Consider the following 19,809-nt stretch of genomic DNA (forward strand, 5'->3'; position numbering starts at 1 on the left):
ATCGCTAGAAGTACATGTTATTTCTCTTATCCTTAAATACATTTGAAAAAGGTCACAGCCTCTGCTTTGCCTGTGACTCCCCCACTACACCTGGCTGCTGGGGTGTACGTGGCCCCTCGCCCATCCTCTCAGTGCCTGCGTGGTTTCGGGGTGACTCCGGGCCCTACATGCTGGCCTCCCCACCTCCCCGCGTGCCCACTGACCACCCACGCCCTGTCCTGCGCTCCTGTCTTTCCGTGGACTGCACGCGCAGCCCCGCCCGGAGTGCAGACGGCACTGTGGTCCTCATGTGCCAGCCGCCCGCATGTGCTCAGCCGGTGCCGACGACCCTCCCGCACAGTCGTTCACTTAACCCACAGCGGGTTCACTTAACCCACGGCTGGGAACTCTCAGCATCATCCCCGTTTTACCGCTGAGCGAGCAGGCAGTCGCACAGGGAGGTGAGGTGACTTGCCTGGGGGCCCAGCACACTGACTTGAGGGCCTTGGTTCAATGTTGGTGGGTAGACGAATGGCGTGCCCACTGCTTGCCGGGCTCTCCCCCTACCTGTCTTGCAAGACCCTCGCGTTCACACCATCCCCAGGTGGAGCTGTTATCACCGTCCGCCATCCCTACTGAAAAACCCCAAACAACCCTCCACGGGGGCCAGACTGTGGCCCCCAGTGATGTGCCACTCGTAAGCTCCGCAGTGGTCTGTGCCTTCTGGAATCTTGGTGCCGGTGCTTTTCTCCAGCTGAGACCCCCCCGCCCCCACCAACACACACACATATGCCCCAGTGCTGGAGCTTTTTTCCTGTGTAAGCAGAGCCCATGTCCCCTTCTGTGTCTTACTGTGTTCTCACTGTGCATCCCTTCCCATCTGGGGTCGGGACGTGTCATCGTCTCTGCCACCTCAGCACGTCACAGACTGGGGGGGGGCATCTGCGAGGACTGGGACTCCCAGTGACACAGGGTGGGGGGCATCCACGCTGACTGGGACTCCCGGTGACACGGTGGGGGCATCCACGCTGACTGGGACTCCTGGTGACACGGGGCAGGGAGCGTCCACGCTGACTGGGACTTGCGGTGACACCGGAGGGAGTGCTGGCCAGGCGGTGGGGGAGCAGGATGCTGTCTGGGCCCCTGCCCTCTCGCTTCTGTCTGCAGAGGCCCACACTGCTGAGGATAGAAGCTGGGACCAGTTGGATCGGAGGGTGACACAGGCGTGTTGCTTTCTCTCCAGGACGAGTCGTGTTTCTACAACGGCAAGGCGCACTGGGAGCCATCCTGGCCGACCGCGGGCATGGCTGGCTGCTTCGTACCCTTCGCGGTGTGCGTGGTCTCCAAGCTCCCCTACTACAACGCCCTCAAGGACTGCCTGTCCTGGTGAGCCCGTGCAGTGCCCGCGTGTCTGCGATACCACCCCTGGCGCTGGCGGTGGTGGGCGGGCTCTGGTTTGGTGACGGGAGCTCCTGTGAAGGCCCAGAGGCTTCCCGAGGTGGTAGCCTGTGGGGAAGGTCTGCCAGACAAGGGAAGATGAAACCAAACTGTGGGAAGTAAAATTAGTATGGAGGATTTTATGTTGTTTGGTTTTTTAAAAAGACGTCCATCAGAAATAGCTCTTGTCCTGTTATCTGAGAAAATCAGGCTGCCGCTACTGTCAGTCCTGTTAAGTTCATGACAGTTAACAAACTTTTTTTGGGGTGGAATCTTTAAGTGCTTTAATGCTGATGATATTGAGTAGAAAGCCTGAGGACGTAGAGAAGTTTTGAAAACTAGAGAGAATCGCGTCGGGCGCACTTGCCACCTGTCGTCGGGGGATGATTGTGGCGTGTGGACACGGTCCATCCCCCGGCCACACGCGCCTGGCCGCCTGGTTTTCATTCTCACAAAGTTCTAGTCTTGGAATTCTCAGTGGTTTGGTTAACGACAGAGGCGGCCAACGGAGGTTTGCCTTAATGTCGTAATACCCACCCTCCACCCCTGGCAAGTCGCAGACTTCTGGAAAGACAGTCATTTTGGTTCTCACACTGTGGTCAGAGGGACGAGCAGGAATCCTTCCTGACCAAACTCACGACCTTCGGAGCTCAAGTTCCAGCGCCTTAATGTTTAGTTTTCAAAATGTGGCTGGTCTCTGCCCATAGTTTGGGTCTAGCCTGCATTTTATTGCCCCCAACACAGAACAGAGCGCTCGCCGGGTCTCCCTCCGGGACTGCATGAGTTGAGCGCGTGCTCGGTAGGGCATGTGTGCCTGGGCATGGGCAGTGATAGGATGATAAATTAGGACAGGGTCCCTTTTCGTTAATTAACTGGTAATCTTCACCACCTGAGGGTAGGCGGCTTGTGCACCCATCTTGTTTCCTCTTCTGTGAATCGGGGTGGTGATGCCACCTTTCTCGAACGGAACAGGTTCGGGCTGCACGGCACCTGCCTGCCGGGGAGGACAGCACCTGCTTCACTTTCTCGGCCTTTGTACACGTGATCTTTCACGTGTGACTGGCAACAAATACCATCCTGCTAGACGTTAATGCAAAGGAATGCTTAACTTGAAAAACGTGTTCAGTTTCCCTGCTCCTCGAGTTTTCTGTCTCTTGATGGTCGTTGCTAAATGACCCGAACTAGAAAATAGAAAAACAGATGACAGAAATGCAAAAGGCAGTTTATAAACAGATTTATAGATTTTTAAAATCTGTTTTTCTGCTATGCAGAAAATGGTGGCGTGTAAACTAGGCCTCTGCGTGGACAGAAATTGGGAGAGAATGCTTAGTTGTATTTGGGGAATTAGATTATGGAGAGTCTGGTTTTTTTTTTAACTCGATACTATTCTTTGACAGTAATTAAAATATGGAAGAATATTGAATTATCTCCATTTCCTGACACTAACTTCAGGAAGAGCTATTATTATTTTTTAAGATTTATTCATTTATTATTTTTAGAGAGAGAGAGCAGGGAGGAGGGACAGAGGGAGAGAGAGAGAGAAGCTCAAGCAGGCTCCATGCTGAGTGCAGAGCCTGACACAGGCTTGATCTCATGACCCTAAGATCTCGACCTGAGCTCAAATCAAGAGTCAGATGCTTAACTGACTGCGCCACCCAGGCGCCCTGACTGATCCCAGGAAGACTTATGATTTGTTACTTAAAGTAACAGCGTAAGCGCTTGGCTTGCGGGACACGCACGGGCCCTGCTGTGGTGAGTGAGGCCGGGGACCGCCCCAGGGCACGGAGGCGGGGTTTCCAGGGCAGTTGGCTGAGTTTTGCCTAATGTAGACACCATGTCACCACCACTGCCGTTAAGACAGAGAACATTTTCACCAGGCCCCAAAGTTCCCTTATGCCCTGTGGTTGCTTCCCAGCCGCTCTGCCCCCAGGCACCTGCTGGTCCATCATGTGTTTCAGTCACTTGCCGCTGTGCCGTGAACAACACGGTTTCAACTGTGCGCGTCCACGTACACCTGGATTTTTTTCAACAAATACAGTACGGTCCTGTAAATGTATTTTCTCTTCCTTAGGATTTTCTTAAAAACATTTCCTCTTTTCTAGCTTACTTTATTCTAAGAATACAGTATATAATGCATATAACATACAGAATACCTGTTAATCGATTGTTCGTGTCATCGGTAAGGCTTCAGGTCAGCAGTGGGCTATCAGCAATTAAGTTTTTTGGGGGGTTGAGAAGTTCTATGCAGGTTTTCAACTGTGTGGGGGAGAGTACCTTTAACCCCTCACATTGTTCAAGGGCCAACCATACTTCAAAAGTCAGAATGCATTTGGGAAACAAACGTGGCCAAGCACTTTCCTTTGAGATGTTTACTCGCTGATGAAATATGACCCAGACAGAAAATTGCATGAATTCCAGCTGTGTAACCAGCACCCACAGCAAGAAACAGAACATGACCAGCCCCCATCCCCCCACACCCCACCTCTCCTGTGCCCCCCTGCAGGCAGGTCCTGACCCTGGGCAGCCTTGCCTTGCTGTCTGAGGCCTAGGGTTGTTGTCAGTGTCCTCCCACCGCCTCCCCCGCCCCCAGCCTGGAAGGCCCTGGGGCTGCCGGCACTGGCAGACACGTCAGCGCTGATTAGAAATGCTAAGATGTCCTCCAGTCCCCTCCATGTTGCTGCAAATGTTGTGTAATCGTTCTTTCAGATGGCTGATAATATTCCATTGTGATGGGTAGTAAGGAGGGCACGTATTTCATGGTGCTCTGGGTGTTACATGCAAGTAATGAATCATGGAACTTTACATCAAAAACCAGGGATGTACTGTATGGTGACTAATATAACATAATAAAAAATTATTATAAAAAATGCTAAGATGACAATTGGATACTCATACTTATTTTGTGATTTGATTTTTTTTTTTATTTTAGTTTATTGACTCATCTGAAGCTCTGTAAAGATTTTGAAGTTGACAATCACATAAAAGATTTTGCTGCAAAACTGTCTTTAATACCTAGCCCGCCGCCTGGACCGCTTCATTTGGTAATTAAATCTGGAATTTTGTCTTTTCTTTATGAATAGTACAAGTCATATGACGATGATGGTTTTAATGTTTTCAACGGTTTCTTACGTTCCAGGGTGTTTAAATTACGCTTCTCAGGTTCCTTACAGAATCCTCTTATTACGCTGTTTCTAGAGATGCGTTTGCCGGGCGGCCCGTGATACATGGTGTGGAGCTGGTGATGGGCCCCCTTAGTGCTTAACACATCGGTTCATTTGGTTTATTTGTCTGCAGTATTGGGTATTGTATTAAATTGATTCATGTTTTCTCCTGTCCGGGGTGATTAATGAAAAGTACCTGGCTTCCTGTTTTTTGGTTTTTCCCAGTGCCACTGTGTTGTTGAATGAGTGGCCAAGCGTTTCCGGGGTCTGGGTTCCCTGGCACGCTCGTCCTGAGATGTTGTTGGCTCTTTCACCACTCGAGGGTTTCGGGCTAAGGACAGTTGCAGAAAGGCAGCCCACGTTCCCCCTTTGCCGAGTAATGGGCCAAGACGGCTGAGCTGTGATGACACCTGTCTGGCTCGGCATCTTCCAGACTGACGTAACCACTGGGTGCTTCCTCGTTCTCAAACAGGCACCTGCCAGATGAGGGTCTGGAAGAAGGTCATAGATGTCATCTCTGCTTCACTCAGTCCTTTCTGGAAGATTAGACATAGAGATCTCGGTTCTCTACGTATTGATTATTATTCACAGTTGAAAAATTAATTTTATTTCGCAGGAGACGTGTGATCATGAACTTAAAATGTATATTTTCAATATCACACTACAGTGTGTGGGGTGGGGGAGGGAGTCCTGCCAGGTGGGTTCCAGGCCCAGAGACAGAGCAAGTTGCCCCAGTACCTTGGTTCCGCTCCCAGAAACCTTTGTAGGGACGTTTATTGGCTTCTTGTTTTGTGCAAGGCTCTCGTCTTTATTATGTGGATAATTGGTATTTTTTTATGGTTCAGTGAAGCCATCAAAGTTTCTGTTCTTGCTTTCATCACTCAACAAGTATTCTCTGAGGACCGGCTAAGCAGTGAACAAAGCCGAGTTCAGGGCAGTTTGAGGGTTAACCGTATGTACTATGTTCCGCCTTCGAGCATGAGTAATGCACGAACCGTACCCATACCCATCTTCTGTACCTCGGAGTCTTGGATGAATTCATATTTGGTTCTTCGACTTTTACCACCCCCATGAGAAAGTTTCCTGGGGGTCATTCTTGATGCCTCTTCTCTTCACCCCTGCTTTCCATCCATGGCTCACCCCTGACCGGCCAGCTCCCGGCGTTTGCCTCTAGTTGGCCATGGCCACCACCCCACACGGGGCCACTGGGTCCCACCTGCGTGACTTGGGGAGCCATTGGTCTGTCCATGTCCATTCTTTTTTTTTTTTTTTTTTTTTTTTTAAAGATTTTATTTATTTATTTGACAGAGATAGAGACAGCCACCGAGAGAGGGAACACAAGCAGGGGGAGTGGGAGAGGAAGAAGCAGGCTCACAGCGGAGGAGCCTGATGTGGGGGCTCGATCCCAGAACGCCGGGATCACGCCCTGAGCCGAAGGCAGACGCCTAACCGCTGTGCCACCCAGGCGCCCCTGTCCATGTCCATTCTTGACGCTTCGTTCAGTTCATCCTTTGCATAGTGGCTGCAGGGACTGTTAATATCTATCCATTGGACTCTCCTCTTGTGCGTAAAACACCACAATGGCTTCTTGTTGCGTAGCTGCCGCCAGTCCTGCATCCCTAGCCCCTGTATCAGTGCCCTGCTCTGTCTCATGTCCTCACTCCCTTGCTGACTGTTGTCCAGCCACGCTGGATTTCCCTTAGTCCCTCGCAGGTGCTGCCCCCGGGCCCTTGCATATGCTCTTCCTGGAAGTCAGGTTCTTTGAGACGGCCTCTGTGTGACCTCCCACCCGTCTCTCTGTGCCCTGTTCCCTTCCTGCAGAGCCCAGCATGGTCTGCAGTTAGGGCCTGCACACGTGTGTGTTTTGTTCAATGTCCATCTTCTCCATTGGCCTCCAAGCTGCATGAAGAAGAGGCCCCGTTCAGAGCTGTGTATGCAACGCTGTTACCGTGCCCGCTGCTCCCACAGCTGTCGAGTGAATGAATGAACGGATGGGTCGTGTTTCGGTGTTAGCCTGTCCTGTTCACAGAGCAGGGCCTGTGTCTTGGTTCTTGCGCATTTGTCCGAATGAGCCGAGCCTGGCTCAGACTTGCCGCTGTGATCTCCCTCGTGCGGCCTCACCAGCTCTGGGGTCCCCATAAATACGTGGCCCTGACCCATCTTCGGGAGTGTTGAACCACTGTGGCTGTTCCTTGTTTTGGAAAAACACAAGGCCAAGGTTCTTCTCTAACCCCGGAGCCGATTCAGCATGGAATTCCAGAACCCACTACAAGCAAACATTGATGGAGAGGCTGTGTAGCTAGTGGTCGGGAGCTGTGGTTCCTGTGAGTCAAGCATGTGGGCGCCGGGTGGGGCATCTCCTGTCTGCGTCAGGGGCGGCGGCGCCCAGCCTCCACCGGGCCTGGCTCGGTGCCCTTTCGCGGATGGCGCCTGGACCACCGGCCCGAGAACAGCAAAGACACCCTGCGTCCCTGGGCCTGCTCTGCCACTTCTCTGCCCACCAGCGGGTCTGATTTTATGTGCTTTCAGAGCACGGGCCAAGTCGCCGGGTGTGCACGCGAAATGCGCCTTTTCCGTCTCTCTCTACCTGACTCACTTCCTGTGTTGCTTTGTGTGTGGAACTATTGTCTGCGTGGGGCTACAGTCAAAGCTGAACTTTGGAAAGTGTTTCCCCGAAATCTCTCTCCCTCCTCAGTTTCTTCATCTGTGAGGTGGGGGGGACAGCAGAGCCCAGCTCAGAGGGTGTGGGTCTCACACACCGTGAGGTCGCTGGCATCCCAGGGGCCCAACAGCGTCCCTGGTAGAATGACTGGTGTTTGTATTTAGTTTTTACCTGCAGTTGGGAAGCTGGTCGACACATTTATTTTTTGAAATATTGGGGGGAATTTTCCACATAAACTTTATAATGATTCATAGTTCATCACCGCTGGGAGCGTGTAACTCTGCTCTACCGTGTTTTGTTTTAAATAAAAAGGACGTTACTGTCCACACAGCGCGTCCTTCTTGATTCTAACGTGTCTTGCTTCTGTGGACCAGTGGGTGACAAGACGGTGCCGTCGGGGGGCCCTTGCAGAAAGAAGGCTTCTCCTGTCCTCAGGTTCTTTGCACGAGCGTTCACGCAGAGCCGTGGTGACGCAGGTGTGAGCACGTGTGGATGGCAAACATTTGTTCTCCAGCCAGTGCTCCGCATCTTTCCGTGTGTCCTCCTTCCACACTTTTCCTGGCGGGAGCTTCTCTGTGCTCAGATTCGAATCTTCTCTCTGTGCTTGCGGCCCGGTGCTCTTCACACTTGGGTCACTCCGTTCTGCTGGTCCCCGGGGCTCCAGGGACGCTCCTGGGTGCCCCCCAAAAAGCTGACACCCACGGTCAGGAATGAACTTGCCAATGAGCTGGAAGGCTTCTCGGTGGAGGGGCCCCTACCGTCCCCCTCCGTTCACCGCGTCCTTTCACACAGAAAGGGCATTCTGCAGATACTGAATTCAAATCGAAATTTGATTTTGAAATACCATCATTGGGAAAAATAAAGTTTCTCAGCGATTTCTTAAAGTGCATGTCTTTAAGGAGCTTTGACAATTACGTTGAAAATACTAAGAATTTGTAATATGCAGTAAGTGTTCTAGCTAAGATTAACCTGATCGTGTTTGACTTAGAACCTGTGCTGATCAGGACAGATGTCCAGGTGTCAGTTTATCTTTGCCGATGGGCAGTTTGCTAATGAAGTAAAGAGTTTAGGGAAGTTTGGCTGAAAAAGACATTCAGTACTTGATTCATGTCTGAGCCTTGCTCAGCAGTTCTGTGTGTCTCTGGACTGTTCGGTTCTGTGACATATACGGGGATAGCGTGAGTCTTCAAACACGTATCCGAGGTCAGACACCCTCGGCGCCAGAACGGAGAGTCTCAGTGCATTTCGGCCTCTGCTGGGAGCGGCTCTCTGAACTAATTACGGAACTTGGTCGTCACAGATATTTAACATGAAGCCACTACAGATCGTGTTTCCCTCCCGCGCGGACCCTGAGAGCCCGGTCATCGACTTGGACCTTCACCTGCCCTTGCTGTGCTTCAGGCCCGAGAAAGTGCTGCAGGTAAGCATCCCTCTGGACCTGGGGCGTCTGTGCTGGTTGGCTTGGTGGGGCATCTAAGCTGTCGTTGTCTGGAGGGTGATTCCAGGGCACGTATGTTCCAGAACATTCCAGAATGTTCTGGAATGTTCCACAACGCACTGGGAATAGTTGCTTTTTGGCTTCAAGCAGACATTCAGGACTGTGCACACCATTTACAAGCAGTGCTTTTGGGGGTTAAAGGGGCTTTCGTTTTGGCAAACAGCAGGGAAACCGGGTGAGACCTGGGCTCCACGTGGTTTTGGTGGCGCGTTCACATGCTTGTTCGGTGCATGGCGCGTGGTCAGAGGCGTGTACACGGTGTCGTTGATCTCCCCCAGATCCTAACGTGCCTCCTCACGGAGCAGCGGGTCGTGTTCTTCTCCTCCAGCTGGGCGCTGCTACCGCTGGTCGCCGAGTGCTTCCTGGCCTACCTGCACCCCCTGCAGTGGCAGCACACGTTCGTGCCCGTCTTGTCGCGCCAGATGCTGGACTTCGTCATGGCGCCGACGTCCTTCCTCATGGGCTGCCACCTCGACTACTTTGAAGAAGTCAGCAAGGTTAGGCCTTGGCCATTTGCTGTAGAATGTCAGATCCTTGTGACCCTGCAGGGACTGGCAGGAGGGGCTTCGAAAGGGCCCTGCAGGGAGGGCCATGCGCCCCGGCCACAGGAAGAGGGTGGGCACTCCCGTCCCTGGGGCTCGTGCTCTGGGCTCCACGCACGCGGGGTGTTGTCGTGCGTCTGCACCGTCCTCCTGCGGTCCTCCAGGTGTGTTCGAGGCCGTGGGGTTCTGGGCACCAGGATCCCGTGTCACGTGCCCCTCCCCTTAAATTCCCGGGGCTCCAGCGAGGAGTGGGTGTCGGCGCTGATGGAGCCTGCTAACCGGCCCGGCCGTGGCTGCTTTCTAGTTTTGTGGCCTCGAGTGAGGTGCCAGCCCTTACTGAGCCTCAGCCTCCTTGGCTCTGAAGTGGGCATGTCCTCCTGGGCCGGGCTCTGTGTGGGGACCACCCCGCACCTGCCAGCACAGGGGAGGGGCTTGGCAGACTGCAGCAGCCAGTGTCCCGGTCCAGATCTTGTGTTTCTCTGGTTAAGCTTCTGTTGTTCAGTAATGCTGTGGACCCTCCTGGAAGACGCCCGTCCACGCAGTGTGTCACCCACAGCATTAGTGGGTGCGTAGGCCTTGCTGCACCCGCTCGCTTGCCGTGCCTGACCTGCGGCAGAGTGTTTGGCCCTCTTGTGTCCTAGTCGTAAAAGGCGGAGGTTAATGGGGTACTTAGGTCGTCAGGGCCAGGGTCCCCAACAAGAAAGCGAAAACAAAACTGTATTAGCATCCTGCTTTGTAGCGTAGACGAGACCACGACAGCAGCCTGTCTAGCAGCCTCTGCGGGAGTGACTTTTGCAAAACATCCTGAAACAAGATAATTAACTGTAAAACATTGGTCACTGTCACAGGTTGAGACAGTCTTCAGATGTCAGTTCAAAAGACCAACACGTGAACAATGACCCGCTAGGTAGACGGGGCACGATCAGAGCCCCGACCGGCACATCGTAGCGGCCAGTCCACGGGGGCCCGCACTCAGGTTGCTCATGATAGTTTCTCAAAAGAGCTTATTAAACCCCCTAGATTTGAACGGCAGAATGGCAGCCCTCTGGGGTCCCCTCCCTCTCGGGGAGCTTTGTACTGTCGCTCAATAAACTTTGGCCTGCTGCCCACCACCCTTCGTCTGGTCGACCTCTTCATTCCTCGAAGTGGTCTGACCAAGAACCGCGGGCACGAAGGGAACAAAAATCCTGTAACAGCAGTAAGTGTGGTGGCCTCATTATCGTGGCAGGGATCAGAGGAGCCAATAGCACAGCACGTGGCATACAGTAAGCGTTTAATAACGGACGTGTAGATGGTGAGGTGACGCGGATTTGTAATACACGTGGTATTGTTGGCGGGCAGAGCAGGTTTGGGTTTTTAAAACACCTTTATTCACATAAGATACCACAGAGTTTACCCTGTTAAAATGTGTGATTCAGTGGCTCTTAGTAACCTTACAGAGTTGTGTCAGCTAATTTTAGGCATTTTTAGCACCACACGGAGAAGCTCCGTATGACCAGCGTCGCCCCACGCTGTCCTCTGCCCGCTCCTCGCCCCCCCCACTGACTTCTGTCTCCATGCATTTGCCTGTTCCACACGTGTGGTTTTGGGTCCGTAGCTGGCCTTTTGTGGCTTCCTTCGCTCAGCACAGCGTTTTCTAGGTTCATCCATGCCGTCTATCCACGTAGCTGTACTTCTGCTGAATAGGATCCCGTCGTGTGAACGTGCCATGGTTTCTTTGTCCGTTCACCGGTCGATGGACGTTAGAGTTGTTTCGACTTTTGACTGATGTGACCGGTGCAGCTGCGAGCCCTCGTGTGTGCGCGAGCTTCTGTGTGGCCCTGTCTCTCCCCTCCCGTGGGTACACGTACGCCCGCGGCAGACACTAACTGTCCAGCCGCTTGAGAAGAGGCCGGGCTGTGTGCGCACGTCCCACCAGCAGCGTGGGGCTCCAGTTCCTCCGCCTCCTCGCCAGCGTTGTCCCCGTGTGTCCTTGCCATTCTGGCCGTCCCAGCAAGGGTGACGTGGCGTCTCATTGTGGATTTGATGTGCGTTTCCCCAGTGACTAACCCTGGAGCACCTTTGCACGTGCTTACTGCCCGTCTGCTCAGGGCATGTTTCCTCCTGCTGTGGCTGTTTCCAAGTGTGTGCAGACACGAGGCAGGGTCGCGCGTCCCCGGGCACTCCATCCCGTCCTCAGCGCTCATCCCCTGCGGCCCGCTGCCACACGGGGCCCAGAGCGTTTCAGAGCAAATCTCGGGAAGATGCCCGGGGAGGAGCTCCGTGCTCTGTTGGGCCCGGCCGCTCCCAGAGGGGAGGCGGGTTCTTTCCACGTTCTTGCCAAAGCCAGTGACTCATCAAGTGACAACACACTCTGGGGAAAGGCCATTCAGACCTTCATGGGAAGAACGGAAAATGTCTCCCAGTCTGCCTTGCAAATGAGGAAGAAATAGGGCCATGCTCTGAGGTTGAAAATGTGTGTCTTTTTTTAGTCATTAGGGAAAAAACCATCTTGTTTCAGGCCCTTCCCTGGGCACCTTTGTGGGCACACCCACCCCACAGCTCCCGTCCGCAGTCGCGAAGGAAGCCCACTCAGGGATTTACATGTTCTCGAAGATTTCAGGATAGGCAGCAGGCTGAGGAGCGTGTGTTGGGTTTGGACGTTTTCCTCTGTGGGGTCCGGGCCTTGGATGCGGTTGTGTGCGAGAGGGCTCACCTTGCCCAGCCAGTGCCACCTGGAACACGCATTCAGAGTGGGGCCCAGAGAGAGAGCGGCAAGGCCTTCACCCAGCGCCACATTCCCGGGACTGCCTGGTGCGGACTCCAGTGTGTGACTCAGTGTCTGTGTATCTCATTACACATTAGGCTTTACAGGGAACCCAGGCACGTAGTTCCGAAATCCGAAGTGTGTGTGCTCACTGAGCCCGGGGCCCGGCCCACACTCCAGTTCCGGAATGTTCTCTCCAGGCTCCCTGAAGTGGCCCTCAGAGTATTTGTACCAGGGCAGGGGAAATCCAGATGACACATATGGAATCCTGACCCAGACTGAGGCAGATTTGATCGAATTGAGCTTGTTGACACGACTCACAGCATATCCTACATGTTTCGGTAGGGACAATCTAAGGTGCTGTGTATGTGTTAAATATGGTAATTTAATCAATGGTGACACTGTGTCAGGGAACGCAAAATGTGTTTTTGTGTTTTCGAAGATGTCTACAAATTCAGATTCTTACGTCAGCCTTTTCGAACTTACAGGAAGCTGATGGTCTAATTCTGATCAATATCGATAACGGGAGCGTCACGTGCTCGAGTGACGAGGACGTCGATGTCCCTGACATCCCCCTGCTGGCGGCCCAGACTTTTACTCAGAGGTAAAGGTGGGAGTCCTGTGTGCTTGGGAACGGCTCTGTTCCACCTCTGTACTTGCCGGCTCTGGGTATTTTTTCCATCTCACATTCCAGAGCCATGCTTTTTATCTTTATAGTTTGGAAATTATTTGTGAATATTTTAAGGTGAAAGTCACTGGTCCTTATTCTGATCTTGTTTGGATACTGATGATGGCCCCACCGAGTCAGGTGATGGTCCCATCCCCCAGGAAACCTCCCACCCTGTCTCTGTGCCCCTGTTGTCTGCCTGTGACCTTGGAGCGTCCTTCCCCTCCCACCTGCCTCCTCCCTTCCCTCCCCCATCCCCTGCCCCTCTGTCGTGGGGGTCGAGGACTTTCTTACCTGAGCTGCTCCTGGGGAGGGTGAAGGAGGGGTCGTTCCCACCTGCCAGGACGCTGGTGCATCCCGGGGTTGGGGGCGTCTGGCCACCGGGGGCGGGACAGGAAGCAGCGCCCTGCCCCCTGAGACGCCCAGCTCCTACTTGCCCTCTGTCCCCCATCATCCTCCCCTGCATCCAAGTGTGTGTTCACGGGTCCTCCCTGCCGCGCCCCATCCCCCCCCCACCCCGCTCTCCCCGGGGCAGGACAGGGACCCAGCTCTCACAGGCGGACTGTTGCAGAGTGCCCAGTAGGAGGGACAGCCTTCTCCTCCAGTGGAGGGGTCATCCCTGCACAGAGTGCGGAGGGGGAGGCCGCCGCAGGCAGCACCATGGCTCTGTATGGAGTCCTTCCCGTGGCGCCCCTCTGCTGCCGGGTGTGCGACCGCTGGGTGTGCGGCCAGCTCACGTTCCTTCCGGGTGGCGGGTACCTGAACAGGTCAGCTGGGGTCGGCGGGGCTGGGACACTTGTTTCCAGCAGCAGCTTGTCACATGCAGGGTAAATCCAGAGCGCTCCCTGGCCTGCCCCGGCCTTGCGGACCACTCGGACTGGGTCTCAGCCCTCTCCCTCATGCCCCCATGCCTCCCCTGGGGCCTACCTGCCAGGGCCGTTTGTGTCTGTCTGGCTTTTCACCTTTCAGGTACAAGGTCCTGGAGAGGTCCTCTCCAGCCACCAGCCAGGCTCTTTTCTAGCTGTCATGGTCTCTGATCCCCTCCTCCCTCCCCCACCCCCACGACCTCCTATTTGGGGTGCAGTCTTCTGTTTTTCTGTTTCTTCCCACTTGATTGTGAGCCCCGCCCTGGAGCTTTGCCTGTGGTCACCACGCAGCCCACACCCCGACGGTGCCTGGTGTGCAGGAGCTGCTCTGGAAACACGGGTGGGATGGGTGTGCGTTGGGTGTGTGTATTCTGCATGTAAACTGCAAGCTTGCTGGTTGGTCTCCAAAGCTGCGGTCTTGATCGTGCTGGGGAGGCCGGGTGGTCGAATGGCAGAGCAGGGGGTACAGGGACAGAGCTCCGCCAGGCGGCCGAGAGCCGAGACACACAGGACGTTGGGTGCATCCGATCCTCCCAGGTGGGGCGTGGTGGTGGGAAGTCGCTGGCCAGGAGGCAGCCTGCGCTGGAAACCCTTTGGCCTTCCTGGGGTGGGGAGTGCGTGCGCTCGCCCGGCGGAGCCGGGGGAGGGACGGACTCGGCTTGGGTGAAAACGTGCATGGTCCCCAGCGGAGGCCTTCGTGGGTTCGGCATGGACGAGCTGTTTGTATGGAGCAGTGAGTGGACCCAGCCCGGAAGTTGCTGATGGTCTTCTGAGCATCCCGAGTGCTCATGCACCTGGGAGAGCGTCCTCCCCCACCGTGGGCAGCAGTCCCGGTGCGTGGCGTGAGCTGTGGTCAGCAGCCATCTGTCCTTTCCAGGGTCCAGAGCCTCCAGTTGCACCACGAGCTGGACCTTGCGCACCAGGGCGCCAGCACGGACCTGAACGGGGAGCGCGCCCGCAGGCGGGCCTGGCAGCGGAGACTCAACTGCCAGGTGCAGCAGGTGGCCCTGCAGCTGCTCTTCAGCGTCTTCAGGTACCGGGGACCGTCTCCGACTCCTGGTGGCGCAGCTCTGAGCCGACGTGTCTCCAATCCTCCCCCTCTGGCCCCCGGCCACCTGGGGGGATCGCGCCAGCGGAGGGCTCGGGTCCAACCCAGGGTGGGGACGCTCGGGTCACTGCGGGAATGAAGCCCGCCATGCAGGCGGCAGCATTCAGGGTCTGTCCCCGTGAGAAAGCCTTTCTCTTTGTCCTCATTCCCGTGGGTGCCACCGTCCTGCGGGGTTTGGACCAGAGCCTTTGTGATTATTCAGTGGCTGTGTTCTTCAGATGCATGTATTTCCACAGAACGGATAATCGATCAGGAAGAAAGTGGGATCATGTATTGTAGACAGGTTGCGTTATCTCTGCTCGAAGCAGTGTAATTGGTGTGGACACAAATACGTTATTTTCATTCTGTTTTTTTGAAACAAAATCACGAACAAGGTTTGTTTTTTTTTTTAACACTTTATAAGCTTGATGAATTTGTAAAAAGGCAGAGACTGTGAACACAGAGGATCAGACTTCTCCCTGATGATGGAAGGAGTGCATCGAATGTCCGACACACGGAATGTGGCCCGTGGGCTCGTTGACCCCACGTGTAGGCTATACTTTGGCTGTGGCAGACCGTACGCATTCACGCGCAGAGTCTGCCTGCCCTACGGGGTCACCCCCCAGTCCACCTTGTGCGTCATCTGCAGGAGGAAGTAAGGGCTGGAAGGGGAAGAAGGCCGTGACGGTCCCTCCTGGGAGGGAAAGCCGTGCTTGCCTCACTGAGCAGCTGGAGCGGAGGGTACGCCCAGACCCAGCCCTCCTGGGGGCAGGTCCTCTCGCCACAGGACTGGGCTTGCAAAGGGTGCCCTTCTTGTCATTTCTGTGTTGCTAAATCATGACGACCCTCTCACATATTTACAAATATTTCCACACTCAGACCGTCTTTCTCTTTGTCAGGGAAGTGAAGAACCATCTGAATTACGAACACCGAGTGTTTAATAGTGAGGAGTTTCTCAAAACCAGGGCTCCGGGGGACCAGCAGTTTTATAGACAGGTGAGGAGCACGTGTGCACGTGTGTTCTCTCCTGCGTACGTTTCTGTATTTACAGCATTGTTCACAGTACGTTTTTTCAGCATCTGTTAGTATTTTTTGAAGTATTAGCATTTCCAGAAAGTTTGTTTCTGCACGGTTCCTTTGGACCCCTCTCAGTTTTTTGATCTGCTTTTCAGAATATAATTTATCTGTCAGGAAATGCACCCATTTTAAATGTAGCGGGTGATAAATTTTGACAGACGTGGGTGCCTGGGAGCCACCTCCTCGGTCCGGATTGGGACCTCTGCATCAGCGCGGACGGCTCCCACCCCAGGCGCGGGCGCGGGCCTCTCTGTCCGAGGTGGGAGGTGGCGCTGTGGCTCTGTCCACCCGCTCCAAGCCTGCGGGACACTTGCGTTCTGTCCGTTAGGAGGAGTGGTATCTGGGGCTTCGAGCTGGCAGGTGGTGTAGTTGAACCTGACCTTCTGGGTCCTTTAGGGCTGTTCTCACACTTTTTGGGTGGGTGAGAGCAGCCTTTGCCCGAGGGCTAGTTTCCCCCCTCCAGCAGGTGCTGATGCCCCGGCCGCGGAGGGCTCACAGGTCTCCCACTGCTCCCACGCCCGCTCCTCTCTGCCTACTTCTGCGTGCTTCCCCCTCCAGGGCAATGCCTCCGTGCCCAGCCCAGGTTAGGGGGCCCCTGTACAGACTTCTAGAACTCTCTCTGAGGAGCTGCCTCAGCCCTGAGCTCCAGGCAGGAAGCTGGGCAGCCTGTCGGTGGCGCCCCGTCCAGGTGGTGGCCGGAGGGGCGTCTGAGCCTCACTTCCACGCCACGGCTCTTCTCATGACTAAGGTGCACACAGGAGTCATTCATACCAGCTGGCAGCCTCTCCCTCTCTCTGGACATGGCCCATGCCCGCGTGTCTGCTCTCTGACATTTGCTGGACATATTCCATGTTCCCCCCATTCGCGGGAGTCCCAGCTGTCTGCTCCCTCTGCACGCACTCCCTGGGGCACAGAGCCTGGCCTGCGGGCCCAGGAGATGCTACCCACAAGAGACCCAGCCACGAAAGGCACCACTCAGGAGCACAGGGGAGCCCCAGGGATGCACGGGGGGTCAGAGCAAAGCTGGGAGCCCTGTTCAGAGCTGGGTCACAGCTGTGACAGGTGCCTGGGCCAAGCTCCCTGCCGTCTGCCTCCTTGCCCCATCGGCTCATGGAGAGTACTCCAGTGGTCCCTGTGAGCCACAGCTGCCACCTCCCATCCCGGTATGTGCCCGCTCCTGCCTTCATTCTTCTGTGGGTGTTTTACACACGGGGCTTCCAGCACCTTCCTCGTGGGCCCTGTACCCCTGCAGCCCTCCTGTCACCAGGCTGGGCAGTGGCCTGTAGGCCTGAGCCTTGTCCTCTGCAGGCCACTGGCCCACAGCAGGGAGCAGGGTGGGGACAAGCACCGGCTGCTGGAGGGTCGCCTTGTCCAGCAGCCGGGTCATGAGAGCCACAGGCGGGTGCCAGACTGTGTGCTTGCTGTGAGAAGGGGGCCGTAGTCCCCAGAGATCTGGAATCAGAGGCCAGAGGGCACTGTGGCTCTTGCCGTCATGAGGGGAGGTGGCTGAGCTTTGAATGTTCGGTGATTTTTCAGACACAGAGTGGCCGATCCTTTGCGATGGCCTGGGGAGGACCTAGAGGCTAGCACTGCAGGTGGGTCAGTGAAGACAGCTGCCTGCCTAGGAACCTGTGTCCAAGGAGCCGGGGTCAGGGAGAGGCCAAGGCCGGTGGGGAAGGGGCCGGGCAGCCACTGCAGGCGCTCTGGCAGCACAGCGAAGGCCAAGAGCGCAGCGGTAACTGGCCTTCCGTGGTCTGTTTCAGGTGTTGGATACCTACATGTTTCACTCTTTCCTTAAAGCCCGGCTCAGCAGAAGGATGGACGCCTTTGCACAGATGGACCTCCACACACAGTCCGAAGAGGACAGGTGCTGTCAGCAGTGCGCGCCCGACTCTGGGGACCAGACGCTCGAGCAGCGTGAATTTATTTGGGTGGATGAATGATACGTTCGACCAGAAGACCTCACATTCAGAAACGTAGAACACGTCGGGCTCATCCCTCAGCGTTTCTGTTTGGGGTGGGGGGACACCCAGCATAGTGTGTAGACCCTGCCGTCCGCTGCTGTCCGCCTTCCCTCTCCCGCTGCATCGCCATCGCCCCCCCCCATGCTGTTCCAGCTCTTCCCACACTGTTCCCGACAGACTTTGTATGTATGTGTCCCTTCGGGGGGACGGTCTGTCCTCCAGCCACTGGTACACCAGGGAGACTCAGACACGGTGCTTCCGCTGTTTTCCACTCACGTGTGGGAATAGCGGGCACCGGGTGTCACGTGGGAGAAGAGGCTTAGGCGTTGAGACGTATTCTGCAGTCGTACTTGTATCTATGAGGTGTTGCTTTTTTCTGACCCCAGATTAAACGGGACGCTGGCAAGTCCAAGAAGACCAACCATTGAGAAGATGGCCCCATGGAAATCTTCGCTGCTTCACGTCACTCATAGGAGAATGGTGGTCAGCATGCCCAACCTGCAGGACATCGCGGTTCCTGAGCTGCCGGCCCGGAACTCGTCGCTTCGCAAAGTGGACGCCGCGGACTACGGAAGCGGCAGCATAGGTGATAAACCGGCCCCTGTCCTGGCGCTGTTCCCACCGCTGGGCTCTGACGTGGCAAGTCACTGGACACAGCCGGGATCTGTCTCAGGGCAAGGGAAGGGTTTCTTATTTTTTGTTTTTTAGCAGTTTAATTGTTTGAAATATTTTTAGAACATTTATTTTGCAAATTTGTTCATTATGGAAAATGACTTCTTACCCGTGTTTTCCATCCGCCAGTCACGCTGCTGTGGCTAGTGGCTCTGCACGGTTTTAGAGTCCCTCGTGTATATGCACGCCCGCGTGTGTGCGTGTATGTGTGTACATATAAAACACACGTTTATACATATCCCTGTCCAACGGACACGACGACCGTTTGGCCCTAGTGGGTGCCATGCCCACTCTAGATCCTGGGGCACAAAGGACCCAGCGTCCCAGCCTCATGGAGCTGCACTCCTGGGAGGAAGTCAGACCAGAAGCAGATGAACATGGAGCATTGGGGTGTGTGTGTGTGGTGTCCCAGCATGAAGGAAGCAGCCTCGGGTGGTGACGGGCTCGGGGGTGGCAGCCACGTTTCAGCAGACATGGAGGGAATGATGAGGCCAGGCCACCCCAATGGCAGGTGGCAGGAGGACGGACAGCAAGGGCCATGGGTGCCGTGACAGGCAGCAGTTCCGTCTCGGAGGTGGGTCTGTGTGCACAGCCCCGAATGTCAGCCGGGAGTTTCCTTGGTGTGTGAAGTGCCTAGAACACATGTGCAAGCCCGTGTCTCCCTCCCGCGTGAGCTGCAGCAACGCGTGCCACATGCGCCTCGATATTTACACTCCGGGCCCTTCTCCGTGTGGTTCCATCCACAGCGGCCAGGAGACACGGGTGAGGCCGGGCGCTGTGAGCTGGGGGGGCCTTGTGGCCGCTGCCCCGGGCCCCATCGGTGCCTCCTGATGAGCGCAGAGCAGAGCACAGGCTGAGTGAGGGGCGTGCCCGCCAGCCTCATGAGGAGCCAAGTGCCCGAGAGAAGAGTCCCCAGTGACAGAGCAAGCGTTCTGGAGGCTCCTGCTGGGTCTGAGTCACCTTACTGCGGCCCCCTGGCTGTGTGACCCTGGGCAGGTGGCTTCACCTCTCTGGGCCTGTAGTTCCTCTTCTGTAAAACCCAGTGACGCTTTTCACCCCTGGCTGTGCTCCACTGTGGGAAGGCGCTCTGCCCTCTCTGCCCTCCAAACCTTCACCTGGAGCCCCCCTACCCCTCCCAGGCTCCTCCCTCTCCTCTGGGCATCACTGGCCTGGTCCTGGTCCCCTGGTGCCACCTGAGAGGCACCTCGGTGACATCCGTGGAAGGAATCGGGGTGAGACACACCTGATTAGGTTGGCTCTGGCATTGAGCGGCTGGGTACCTGGGATGTGCGAAGGCTCAGTTTGCGTGTCTGTACAACAGGTCGATGGCAACGGCCGTCTCACAGCGTAGGCGCATCTCGGCTTAGGTCATCAGCTTAACCCTCCCGTGAAGACTCGCTACCATGTTTCCTTTTAGCGCTAGAGTCTTAGCAAATAGAATTATCCATATT

General features: G+C 55.4%; 1 protein-coding gene across 8 annotated transcripts in view; it reads left to right on the forward strand.

Annotated features, from left to right (window-relative positions):
- Positions 1–19,809, forward strand: part of DENND3 (DENN domain containing 3) — a 52,371-nt gene that overhangs the window by 9,241 nt on the left and 23,321 nt on the right. For 7 of the 8 annotated variants that reach the window (XR_004627940.1, XR_004627941.1, XR_004627942.1 and 4 more), the window contains exons 4-12: positions 1,223–1,365; positions 4,346–4,457; positions 8,540–8,659; positions 9,016–9,234; positions 12,514–12,629; positions 14,436–14,591; positions 15,545–15,641; positions 17,523–17,698; positions 18,073–18,272. Coding sequence is in view for 5 of the 8 variants with exons in the window: in XM_034668671.1 (XP_034524562.1) it covers positions 1,223–1,365; positions 4,346–4,457; positions 8,540–8,659; positions 9,016–9,234; positions 12,514–12,629; positions 14,436–14,591; positions 15,545–15,641; positions 17,523–17,698; positions 18,073–18,272 (1,339 nt within the window). In the remaining 3 variants the exon portion in view is untranslated. Of the gene's footprint in view, positions 1–1,222; positions 1,366–4,345; positions 4,458–8,539; positions 8,660–9,015; positions 9,235–12,513; positions 12,630–14,435; positions 14,592–15,544; positions 15,642–17,485; positions 17,699–18,072; positions 18,273–19,809 lie in introns of all 8 variants that reach the window. The other variant, XM_034668673.1, reaches the window with a different exon arrangement.

Source organism: Ailuropoda melanoleuca, chromosome 9, assembly GCF_002007445.2.
Source record: "Ailuropoda melanoleuca isolate Jingjing chromosome 9, ASM200744v2, whole genome shotgun sequence".
Classification (NCBI taxonomy): Eukaryota; Metazoa; Chordata; class Mammalia; order Carnivora; family Ursidae; genus Ailuropoda; species Ailuropoda melanoleuca.